The following is a 13,298-nucleotide window of genomic DNA, read 5'->3' on the forward strand; positions in this document are numbered from 1 at the left end:
ATAAGGGGGTGTCCCCATTCTTTTATCCATAAAGTGTAGCTTATAATAGGCATATTAGTTCTAAAGATTTGTATGTACTTGAAGAATGCATTCCTACTGTAGATAGCAACAGAAAGTGTAAAAATAACAAAAATCTGTGTGATTTTTCTGATCTAGCCTAAAGGTGAAGTAATCACTTAAATGGGTATATTCCTAGTTATTAAATGGCTTTAATTAATTAAAAGGCATGAAAATAAGCAAGTTTGCAATTGACTTGCCTTTTCTATCTGCCATTATTCTCCTGCAATTATAGCTTCTATGTCACAAAGTTTACAGCTGGATTCAATAACGTTCAGTCACTACTGCCTGCCCAGATCCTGGACCAGAATGTGCAGTGGTTACACGTAAAGAGAGTGGTTAACTCCTATCAGACCAGTCAGCTCTCCGCAGCCTAATTATTTTTATACAGCAGTTAGCTTCTCAGCTCCTGACAAGCTGCTGTTATAAATCTTGCAAAATCACCAGCGCCGACAAACGACTGCTCTCACAACAGTTCTCCTAATCATTGCTCTCACTGTCCTGAGCCATGTGCTTGTTCAAATTACTGTTATCTCTATATGTAAATATAGTGATAGTAGTGTGCACACTCCAGTACAAACCACTGAGAGCTGGAAATGTTACAGTGGAACCTTTGTTGAGTTTTATTGTTCTACAAATAATACAGCTCTGCTACTTACCAGAACAGTCACTCAAGCAGAAATGTCCTCACTCCTAGAAACTAGGAAGTAAGGAGGCTGCATAGTTTTCAGCTGGTAAAGAGACTACTTGGAAATACCCCTTTAATGCATATTTTTACATCAATCCTCGGATACATACAATATTATTACAATGAGATGGATGTTTTGATGGACAATAAATGGGAGATTATTTGGGGGTAAATCAAAATGTGACTTAAATGTCCCATGTTTCTGACTCAAATCTAAAGCAGAATGAATAGGTTCTTCCTTTTTATACAATTACCTTTATACTCTATTTCTATAGTGAAAATATGCACAACATTGGTATTATGTAAAGGCCAAGGCATATAACCAATTGGTTGTGAAATCATAGAGAATTATTAAAATAGAATTTGGAATCATTGTGCCAACATCCATTGTTTTGCATGAGTTATGATTACCTGTGTTTGATGGAGTTTCCCAGATCTCTGCGTGGAATCTGTGGGGACCAGCGAGGCACTGACAGTGTGTCTAAAAGTAGAAAAACAACATGAGATTAAAATCATTAACAACTTACAACCTATTCCAACTGAATTACCAAGAATTTGTTAGAAGGGCTGTATCTTATCAGTGGTCACTATGTAAGCACAAGCAATGTCCATTAAATGCAATCATTGATAACCACAACATAACCTGTAAAAGCATCGGAGGAAGGGAACTATACGAATTTAAAATGAGCAAATCCATATAGTGTTACTGAAAATCTTGACAAAAGATAGATGTAGAAATGAACTAGGGCAGCCGGGGAAATTGGGATTTCTGTCAACTTACCTGACAATCAATCACAGACCGAACTATTGAAAAGAAATCTGTACTTCTTTTGTCTGTCCTGCAACTACAGGCTGCCAGAAATCACAAAATTCAGTCTACAGATCGGATCTCAAAGCAATCAGCTCTGATATTCCATTACCAGACTGAATGCTTGCTACTGTGTAATCACTCATACTACCAGATCCCATTAGGAAGAATAGTTTTTCATATATTTGTTAATAACCCCATACCATAGGCTTTACGTCTCAAATGTATCTCAAAAGTGACAAATTCAATACAAGAAAAAAAAGAAATGAGAAAACCTGACTTTCTTTGACAATTAATTGTTCATTTAACGATTTGTCCTTGTTAGCCAATTTTGCATCCCTGAAATCAGTAAGAATATAGCAAGAGCTCCAGTTGAACTAGTTCAATTTTTCCTCACGACCATCACCTAAGAAATTAGGATCATTTATCATATTTAAGCAATCATTACAAAAAGCACTGAAGCTCTAAAGTAGGATACAGTTATCTAGAACAAAAGGTCAATTTGACCCTTTTACATAACATTGCTCTTTGCTAAAAGCTCCTTAGCCAATCAGATCTCTCTTTCCCTAATATATGAGCAAGCTCGGCCAAGTGAGCATGTTAATCCAACAAGGCCAGTATACATCAGAGAGTTGGTCAGTCAAAAATGGCTCACATAAGACATAAGTCACATAACTTCAAATTTCCTCATGGAAAAAGAAACATGTATTGGTAATCTGACCTGGTGTTGGGTCAGTGAGTCAAACCCAAATCGGTAAATTGCTATGGATTTAACATAACGTGTATATTGTGGCATGTAGCACAAAAGTCTCATGATTGGACTTGAACAGAATAATTCACAAGACTCTGGAGTATCGTAAAATTCTGTAGTCTCTGGCTGCTGATGGGAGACTCACTAATCTCTTACCTTCTGGGATCCCCTGAGCAGCACTTGAGTAGCCAGGTTGGCATGAAGTCATCATTGCGGTGCAATGCACAGAGGACGTCATGACACTGGTAATTGAAAGCCGTGTCAGGTATCCCGGAAGTTAAGAGATTTGCAAACCTCTTACGTAGTGGCTAGAGACTATGGGCTTGACATATGGACCAGTGTCCCACAAACTGATCAGTTCAACTCTACTCACAATATACTTATAATATAGGAGCATCTCAATAAATTAGAATATCATCAAAAAGTTAATTTATTTTAGTAATTCAATACAAAAAAGGAAAACCATATATTATATGGAGTCATTACAATCAGAGTGATCTATTTCAAATGTTTATTTCTGTTAATGTTGATGATTATGGCTTACAGCCAATGAAAACCCAAAAGTCATTATCTCAGAAAATTAGAATAATTACCAGAAAACACATGCTTCCTAACTGTTTAAAATGGTCCCTTAATCTGGTTTAGTAAGCTACACAATCATGGGGAAAACTGCTGACTTGATAATGACTGCCTTCTGGACACCTAACACCCTACACAAGGAGGGTAAGCCACAAAAGGTCATTGCTAAAGAAGTTGGCTTTTCACAGAGTGCTGTATCCAAGCATATTAATGGAAAGTTGAGTGGAAGGAAAAAGTGTGGTAGAAAAAGGTGCCCAAGCAATCGGGATAACCGCAGCCTTGATAGGATTGTTAAGAAAAAGCCATTCAAAAATTTGGAGGAGATTCACAAGGAGTGGACTGCTGCTGGAGTCAGTGCTTCAAGAGCCACCACTGAGAGACATATCCAGGACATGGTCTACAACTGTTGCATTTCTTGCGTCAAGCCACTCTTGACCAATAGACAATGCCAGAAGTGTCTTACCTGGGCCAAGAAGAAAAAGAACTGGAATGTTGCTCAGTGGTCCAAGGTGTTGTTTTCACATGAAAGTAAATTTTTCATTTCACTTGGAAATCAAGGTCCCAGAGTCTTGAGAAAGAGTGGAGAGGCCACAATCCAAGCTGCATGAGGTTTAGTGGGAAGGTTTCACAATCAGTGATGGTTTGGGGAGCCATGTCATCTGCTGGTGTAGGTCCACTGTGTTTTATCAAGACCAAAGTCAGCGCAGACATCTCCCTGGAAATTATAGAGCACTTTGTGCTTCCTACTGTCGACAAGCTTTTTGAAGATAGAAATGTAATTTTCCAGCAGGACTTGGTACCTATCCACACTGCCAAAAGCACCAATACCTGGTTTAATAATCACAGTATCACAGTGCTTGATTGGCCAGCAAATTCACCTGACTTAAACCCCATAGAGAACCTATTGGGTATTGTCAAGAGAAAGATGAGAGACACCAGACCCAATAATGCAGACGAACTGAAGGCTGCTATGAAACCAACCTGGGCTTCTACAACACCTCAGCAGTGCCCCAGGCTGATCGACTCCATGCTACACTGCATTGATGCATTAATTCATGCAAAAGGAGCCCTGACCAAGTATTGAGTGCATTTACTGTACAGACTTTTCAGTAGGCGCCAACATTTCTGAGTGTAAAAAATATTTTTTTCAGTTGGTCTTATATAATGTTCTAATTTTCTGAGATAATAACTTTTGGGTTTTGATTGGCTGTAAGCCATAATCATCAACATTAACAGAAATAAACACTTCAAATAGATCACTCTGTTTGTAATAGCTCTATATAATATATGTGTTTCCTTTTTGTATTGAATTACTGAAATTAACTAATTTTTTATTATATTCTAATTTATTGAGATGCACCTGTATATTTACTGGTCAAAAAAAATTTAAGGAAACACTTAAATCACAAATCTGATGTTGATGAACAAAAGTTTTAAGTTTTAAGTGACATAAATTGAGCAATTCATTGTAAACGAAATGAGTTATGAACAGCCAGTGGAAACCAAAATCATCATCCAACTGAAGGCTGGATTCCATATCACTCCGAAAATCAAAGGAAAAAGTTTAAATCCCAGGTTGATCCAATTAACATGAACTTCATTATGGCAGCTCGTAATGTGACTCAGTAGTTTATATGCTTGTAATACCCTGATGAAGCATGTTATGATAACACAGTGAAACGTATGTTGGGTTTTTTATCTTTCGGGGATCTTTCTCCTCTGTGCCACAGGCCTGCCTGCACCTTTTAACACTTTTATGGGCATGAGTTTTTAGTGTATATCTGTTTACAAATTTTAGAGACTGGTATTGTTTCACGTATGGGATAGGTCAAATATATATATATACTGCATATGTATATGTACAGTTAGGTCCAGAAATATTTGGACAGTGACACAATTTTCGCGAGTTGGGCTCTGCATGCCACCACATTGTATTTGAAATGAAACCTCTACAACAGAATTCAAGTGCAGATTGTAACGTTTAATTTGAAGGTTTGAACAAAAATATCTGATAGAAATTGTAGGAATTGTACACATTTCTTTACAAACACTCCACATTTTAGGAGGTCAAAAGTAATTGGACAAATAAACCAAACCCAAACAAAATATTTTTATTTTCAATATTTTGTTGCGAATCCTTTGGAGGCAATCACTGCTTTAAGTCTGGAACCCATGGACATCACCAAACGCTGGGTTTCCTCCTTCTTAATGCTTTGCCAGGCCTTTACAGCCGCAGCCTTCAGGTCTTGCTTGTTTGTGGGTCTTTCCGTCTTAAGTCTGGATTTGAGCAAGTGAAATGCATGCTCAATTGGGTTAAGATCTGGTGATTGACTTGGCCATTGCAGAATGTTCCACTTTTTTGCACTCATGAACTCCTGGGTAGCTTTGGCTGTATGCTTGGGGTCATTGTCCATCTGTACTATGAAGCGCCGTCCGATCAACTTTGCGGCATTTGGCTGAATCTGGGATGAAAGTATATCCCGGTACACTTCAGAATTCATCCGGCTACTCTTGTCTGCTGTTATGTCATCAATAAACACAAGTGACCCAGTGCCATTGAAAGCCATGCATGCCCATGCCATCACGTTGCCTCCACCATGTTTTACAGAGGATGTGGTGTGCCTTGGATCATGTGCCGTTCTCTTTCTTCTCCAAACTTTTTTCTTCCCATCATTCTGGTACAGGTTGATCTTTGTCTCATCTGTCCATAGAATACTTTTCCAGAACTGAGCTGGCTTCATGAGGTGTTTTTCAGCAAATTTAAGCTCACCAGTCAATTCCTTTTTTCTCAGAATGTACCCGACTGTTAATTTTGCTACTCCAAGCATGTCTGCTATCTCTCTGATGGATTTTTTCTTTTTTTTCAGCCTCAGGATGTTCTGCTTCACCTCAATTGAGAGTTCCTTAGACCGCATGTTGTCTGGTCACAGCAACAGCTTCCAAATGCAAAACCACACACCTGTAATCAACCCCAGACCTTTTAACTACTTCATTGATTACAGGTTAACGAGGGAGACGCCTTCAGAGTTAATTGCAGCCCTTAGAGTCCCTTGTCCAATTACTTTTGGTCCCTTTAAAAAGAGGAGGCTATGCATTACAGAGCTATGATTCCTAAACCCTTTCTCCGACTTGGATGTGAAAACTCTCATATTGCAGCTGGGAGTGTGCACTTTCAGCCCATATTATATATATAATTGTATTTCTGAACATGTTTTTGTAAACAGCTAAAATAACAAAACTTGTGTCACTGTCCAAATATTTCTGGACCTAACTGTATATATATATATATATATATATATATATATATACACATGGGAGAAGAGATCTATTCAATATAATTAATTTATTCTATATAATTCAAAGATTCACTACTTTTTTTAGACAATATTGGATATTATCTGTATCTCCATGCGGACCTGTTCACAGCACTTGGCAATTTAAACTCTACATGTGTATTTATTTCCTTTGTACCCCTTCTAATGTGATGCCAGTGAAGTGTCATTTGTGTACAATTACCATTTGGGTTTTGTTATAAACCTTATTGGGTTTATGCAGTAGGCTTTTTGAACACCCTTGGACCTGTGCTGCCTCCTTATCCATCTACCTCCTTTTATAGTGCCTTTTCTTATGTATTATATTATCCATACAAGTAAAATATATCTTTGTACCGTGTTAGCCAGTAGAGATAAAAAAATTGTTTAAAAGAACAGAGAGTCCTCAGTGGTTGATACCTTTTAATGGCTAACTGAAAAGATGGTAATAATTGCAAGCTTTATTACCATCTTTTCAGTTAGCCATTAAAAGGTATCAACCACTGAGGACTCTCTGTTCTTTTAAACAATTTTATTCGAAAGCTTGCAATTATTACCATCTTTTCAGTTAGCCATTAAAAGGTATCAACCACTGAGGACTCTCTGTTCTTTTAAACAATTTTTTTATATTATCCATGTAATTTATTATTATTGATGTTTTCCAATAAAATATGTGCAGTATAACTCTTTCTTCTTCATTTTTTCCTCTCATGTCCTAATGAGTCGCCTTTTTGTCATGACATCCATTATTTTGGATTGTCTGCGCACAAATATTTGTACCTTTTATGGATTTACTGTTATTAATTGTTTTAGTACTTTGCAGCGTCTGGTGCACTAATAGATAGTGCCCCTGAGGTTTCCATTTGGATTCAGATCTAGGAAGTGTAAAGGCTAATCAATGCTTTTATCATCAAGGACCTGCCTATACTCTGACCACATGAGGCAGGACACTGTTCTGTACCAGGAGGAACCCAATCCCCACTGCACCAGCATATGCTGTAGACTGACATTGGCTCTGAGGATTTCATCTTGGTACCTAATGGGCTATGTGCCAAGGTCCCATTACAGGATATCAGGCCTCGTGCTGCCCTCATATAGTCTGTTCATGACAGTTTAAAATTAAACATGTAGTATCCCACTGAAGGTCATTATATACAGCTCATACAGTACTCCTCTTGTTGATCATCGCGAGGAGCAAATACCAGTCGTGCTGCTGGGTTTGTGCCCTTCTAAGCCCTGTCAGCTCTCCTTGTATAACGGCCTGTATCCTGCTATATGCTCCAAGCTCTTGAGACTGTTGGAAGATTTGAACAATAAAGCTAATCACACTCTGGTCAGATGGGTGAGAGTGTGACGAGTGTGACCAGAGAAAGACCAGAGAGTGACCAGTGTGTGACCAGAGTGTGATCAGAGAGTAACCAGAGTGTAATTAGAGTGTGACCAGAGTGTAACCAAAGTGTGATTTAGAGTGTGACCACAATATAATCAGAGTGTGATCAGAGAGTGACCAGAGAGTGACCACAATATAATCAGAGTGTAACCAGAGTGTGATCAGAGAGTGACCAGAGTGTAACCAGAGTGCGATTAGAGTGTGACCAGAGAGCGACTAAACAGGTAAAAAAAAAATGGATCCAGCAACAGAGATTAAGTATAAAAATCGAAAAAAAAATTATTGATACATTAAAAAAGGCATCTTAAGATGTAACGGCATCAGTCATACAGGACACCTTACGCGTTTCAGACAACACACATTAAAAAACGTCCTTAGTCATAGGACCTATGATTAAGGACGTTCTTTAATGTATGTTGTCCGAAATGTGTAAGGTGTCTTGTATGCCTGATGCGGTTACATCTTAAGATGCCATTTTTTTAATGTATCAATAAAAAAAAAATCTATTTTTATACTTAATCTCTGGTGCTGGATCCATTTTTTCTTTACCTCTTTAACCACTACACCAGACCAGGCCGGACTGGAGGATTTCCGTGCACCATCTCTGAAGTCATGGGGCACCCACTCTAGGTAAGCTGAAAATCTTCCTTTTCCACACCAAAGAGCGACCACAGTATAATCAGACTGTGATTTTCTCGGATGTGGGGAGGATTGATAAAAAAAAAATTCTATCTTCTCTATTCTGTCAGTTTGTGAAAATCAAATTGTACATAAGGCGTCTTTCACACATCAGTGAAAAACCATGCACGTTTTTTACGAACGTGTCAAAGGAGCGTTTTGCCCTCCGTGAGCAGTGTTTATGGCACACGTGTATTCTCCGTGTGTTATCCGTGATAACACACGGAGAACGGGAACTTTCTGCTCACCTGTCCCTGGCGACGCTGTCCGTGGTGCTGATCTTTGGTCTCCGGTCCTGACGACTCCCCGCTGCTGCAGCTTTCGACCGCAGTGAAGTGAATATGCAATGAGCATAATGAGCGGCGGTCAGAAGCAAGTGACAGCAGCGGCAGAGAAAGCAGTGCTGAAGGTGAGTAAAGTTTTTTTTTCCTCAGACACGTGTGTTTTCTCTGGAGCGTGTCACACGGAACACCTCTGTGTGGTCCGTTTGCGCTCCATTTGACACCCGTGATGCAGGAGAAAAACGGACATGTTGACATTTGGAGCACACGGACACACGTATGCTCCACATGTACACACGGTCCATGGCAGAACACGCACGTGAGCGCAGACCCATTGATTTTAATGGGTCTACGTGTGCCCGCGTCTCCGGTACGTGAGGAAAAGGACCAAACACGTATCGGAGACACGGACGTGTGAAAGAGGCCTAAGATGTAATCAGAGTGCGGTCCGTTTTTTTTCCACTAATCCATTGACTTGCATGGCCATGTGAGATCTGATTGACAGAAGCAACTCAGGCATGTGCACAACCCCATAAAATAACATTGATCCCAGTGCCATGCACTGTTTTGTCGCATTGCACTTGGACCAAAAATTAAAAATAAGAGCAAACCAGTGTAAGGTCTGACCTATCAATCAGAACTGGAACACACATGTAAACTGGATGAATAGAAAACGATCAGTATTTTATTCTGATCATTATATATAGCCAAAATGTCATAGAAATAGTCATTGACTTGAGACTTTTCTGCTTGCAAGGAAGAGATAATTCTTGACCGCGTCCAGCTGGTTCTGCTGTGTATATCTCATTCTTCCATCCACAAGGGAAATTTTAACACAATTTCTCAGTCTGCAGCTGAATCAGATCAGTGGGGAGTGACCGCAGAATATAACCTGCACAGCACGGAGGATTGTTTTGGTTTTAATTATAGATCTTTCTTCTGAGCATTTCAGAGAATGCTCTGGGACAGAGGTAATTGACTGCGCTTTGCCACTGAGGTCTCTATGTTTCTTTTTGATATTTATCAGTCTGAGTTTTAGAGGCCAACAGAGAACATTGAAACTGCTCTGAATATCCTCACCGTTTGACTTCTTATCAATCACTGTTAATTGCCAAGTGTCTCAATCACTTTGTGAGTTCTCTAACAAAACGGTCAATTGATTTGATTTATACATGTTAATTTATTAAATTAACAAAAAATATTGCAGAGATGCTGTCTGCTGTTATCTCAGGTGGTGGCTAAGAGAATGTGAAATCCCAATCATACATATAGGTGGCGGTTATATTATTCATAGAGCAATCATTATACCAAACATCCTACTTAAAGGGGTTGTCTCAAGTATATAAATGGGGAAAATTGCAAAATATTTATAAAAACAAGCAACTTCACAGTTTATTCCTTATTAAAAATTCATCTCCATTCTCAAAAACACAGACATTTGTGTTGCCTAAGTTACCAGCCATGTATGGACATAGGAGGCTATATGAGGGCTCATATTGAATATATGAGGCTATGTGGTGGCCCACACTGTATATGGATGGAGAGGCTATGTGGTTGCTCACACTATATATAGAGAAGCTATGTAGGGGCTCACACTATATATAGTGGGCTATATGAGGGCTCACACTGTATAAAGGGAAGCTATGTAGGGGCTCATGCATGTATATATGAGGCTATGTGGTGGCTCACACTGTATATAGAAAGGCTATGTGGTGGCTCCTACTGTGTATAGTGGGCTATATGAGGGCTGGGAGGCTATTTGAGGGCTCACACTTTATATAAGGAGGCTATGTGGGGGCTCATGCATGTATATAGGAGGCTATGTGAGGGCTCATACTGCATATAGGGAGGTTATGTGGTGGCTCATACGGTATATAAGGGGCTATGTGGGGTCTCATACTGTATATAGGGGATTATGTTGGGGTCTTATACTGTATATAGGGGCTATGTCGGGGCTCATCTGTGTCGCCCAGGGATAGGGGATACTCAGAGCCGGGCCAATGGGGTCGCTTCTAGAGGTATCACGGTGGCATGACCCAGTCTGTGATCCCAGACTCCACAACAAAAGGGGAATATGTAAAGGTGGGATTGTCTGTGACGCCACCCGTGGGTTGCAGTGATGAGATAGTGGCACCGCCACTGCCTCTGGGGACCGTGCCCGGGACTGATGGTGTGGGGCAGCAAGGTGGGATCCCCTCTACGGGTAGGGGAGTTGTAGTCCCGGGGCCCAATTGGGAGTTGTGGTGGTGGCAGGGATTGCAGGGAGCAGGAAACTCACAGTTCGGTTGTCTTGGTGTTGGATGAAGCTAGGCTGATGTGTGTGGTCAGAAAACACAGAGTCCTTTGTAATCCAACTTGCCAAATGGCCGGTCACTGTTAGCGGGTGTCTTCGGGTCCCACACCCAGATGTACAGCCAGGGGCCCTTCCTTCCACACTCTCTGTCTGTCTCTCTCTTGTCTGGACTAGTCCGTTTGAACGGCCTCCGGATTGGGTCCCTCTCCCGGCACTGGCGGGCTACAATCCTGTCCTGGTCGCCTCAGGTTCCCCGCTGCCAGATCTCCGTCGCCTGTGGCCCTCACAGCCACCTAGTCCGGTAGTCCAGGGCTCCAACCCCGGCTACCACTTTCTCTGGGGAGAAGCAAGCCTCCCCTGTCAGCTTTCCACTGGCTACAGCACAACTGAACTAAATTCTGCTCTGTCACTTTCTTAACTCCCTCGCCTCCTCCTTTTCCTTGGGAGGGGGTGAGTTGGGCCTGATTTGCTGCTGTTCATCTGTGTGGGGATTGTGTAGCTGCCAAGGAGAATTAACTCTTTCTGTGACTACCTGGTTTTACCAGGACGTCACACTCCCCCTTGGTTGAATACAGCCTGTCCGTGGGCTGTCCGGCCACTGACGTTTATTTTAGCGGGAAAAGAAAAAAAATTAACACATTACAACCATACATCTTCCCACATTGGGAGGTACGTTTTCTTAAACCTTTAACTATCCTGACACCCACCGCCTGTTGTGCAAATGGCCTCCTCCGGGAACTTGAGGACGTTCGACAGGGGTGACAGTCCATAAAACAGTCATTCTTTAAGCTTGTGGGTAGCCGTCCATGTTCCACTACCACTGCTGCTGCTGCCGCCACTCCCAGTACGGGGCACGGGTTCCGTGCTCTGCCTCCTGCTCAGGAGCCAGGCCCACTCAGATGCCCTCGGCGCTATCTACAACCGGCCTCGCTAACTGCCGAGGGCCCCATCGCTCAGTGGCCTGCTCCTCCTCTCTACAGTTGCACTCTGGCTGCTCCACAGCCGGGACGGGGCATTTGGGAGTTGGTAGCGCTACAGCTGGGGGCGATTTCAGGACGTGTACTGTCGTCGTTGCGGCCGCGCGGACTGCCCGAGCCGACGTCATCACCGTTGCGGACGGGCGGACTGCTGGAGCCGACGTCATCACCGTTGCGGCCATGCTCGGGGGTGGGTGAGATGTCATCAGGGTTGCAGCTTGCTGTGACATCTTGCCGCTCTTGTGTCCAGGAATGGAATTTTGCAGAGTCCTGGCGTCCCTGCACTTTACAGTTCCGGTTACATGCCACTGCTTCTCTGCCCGTCCCCCCTTGGTCTTTTGCAAGCACTCCTTCTGGCCGTATTCCCAGGGGGCGGGGCTTCAACTTTGCGCCATTTTCGGGGAAGAAGATGGTGCCGTTGTTTTGGCGCCAAAAATGGCGGGCAAGATGGTGGCAGGCCAAAATTTTTCAAACAGTTCACGGATTATAAGGCGCACGTCAACCAAGTCACGGATGGGGTAAGAATCATCCTGTTCATGACGCCAAATTGTGTCACCCAGGGATAGGGCGTACTCAGAGCCGGGCCAATAGGGTCACTTCTAGAGGTATCACGGTGGCGTGACCCGGTCTGTGACCCCAGGCTCCACAATAAAAGGGGAATATGTAAAGGGGGATTGTGTGTGATGCCACCCGTGGGTTGCGGTGATGAGATAGTGGCACCGCCGCTGCCTCTGGGGACCGTGCCCATGACTGATGGTGTGGGGCAGCAAGATGGGATCCCCTTCACGTGTAGGGGAGTTGTAGTCCCGGGGCCCAATTGGGAGTTGTAGTGGTAGCAGGGATTGCAAGGAGCAGGAAACTCACAGTTCGGTTGTCTTGGTGTTGGATGAAGCAAGGCTGATGTGTGTGGTCAGAAAACACAGAGTCCTTTGTAAAGCAACTTGCCAAATGGCCGGTCACCGTTGGTGGGTGTCTTCGGGTCCCACACCCAGATGTACAGCCAGGGGCCCTTCCTTCCACACTCTCTGTCTGTCTCTCTCTTGTGTGGACTAGTCCGTTTGAACAGCCTCCGGATTGGGTCCCTCTCCAGGCACCGGCGGGCTACAACCCTGTCACGGTCGCCTCAGGTTCTCCGTCGCCTGTGGCCCTCACAGCCACCTAGTCCAGTAGTCCAGGGCTCCGACCCCGGCTACCACTTTCTCTGGGGAGCTGCAAGCCTCCCCTGTCAACTTTCCACTGGCTACAGCACAACTGAACTAAATTCTGCTCTGTCACTTCCTTAACTCCCCTCGCCCCCTCCCTTTTCCTTGGGAGGGGGTGAGTAGGGCCTGATTGGCTGCTGTACATCTGTGTGGGGATTGTGTAGCTGCCAAGGAGGATTAACTCTTTCTGTGACTACCTGGATTTACCAGGGCGTCACACATCCTGTCCAAATGGGGATGTCAGCATACTGAATGCTGCTCAATATTATATTATTTATTCAGA

At 42.8% G+C, this 13,298-nt stretch overlaps 1 protein-coding gene across 2 annotated transcripts in view; it reads right to left on the reverse strand.

Annotated features, from left to right (window-relative positions):
* The window catches only part of KSR2 (kinase suppressor of ras 2), a 724,223-nt gene that overhangs the window by 222,733 nt on the left and 488,192 nt on the right, over window positions 1–13,298 (reverse strand). For both annotated transcript variants that reach the window (XM_075324106.1, XM_075324115.1), the window contains exon 6: window positions 1,157–1,226. In XM_075324106.1, the coding sequence (XP_075180221.1) occupies window positions 1,157–1,226 (70 nt within the window). The remainder of the gene's footprint in view (window positions 1–1,156; window positions 1,227–13,298) is intronic.

Source organism: Anomaloglossus baeobatrachus, chromosome 1 (assembly GCF_048569485.1).
Source record: "Anomaloglossus baeobatrachus isolate aAnoBae1 chromosome 1, aAnoBae1.hap1, whole genome shotgun sequence".
Classification (NCBI taxonomy): domain Eukaryota; kingdom Metazoa; phylum Chordata; class Amphibia; order Anura; family Aromobatidae; genus Anomaloglossus; species Anomaloglossus baeobatrachus.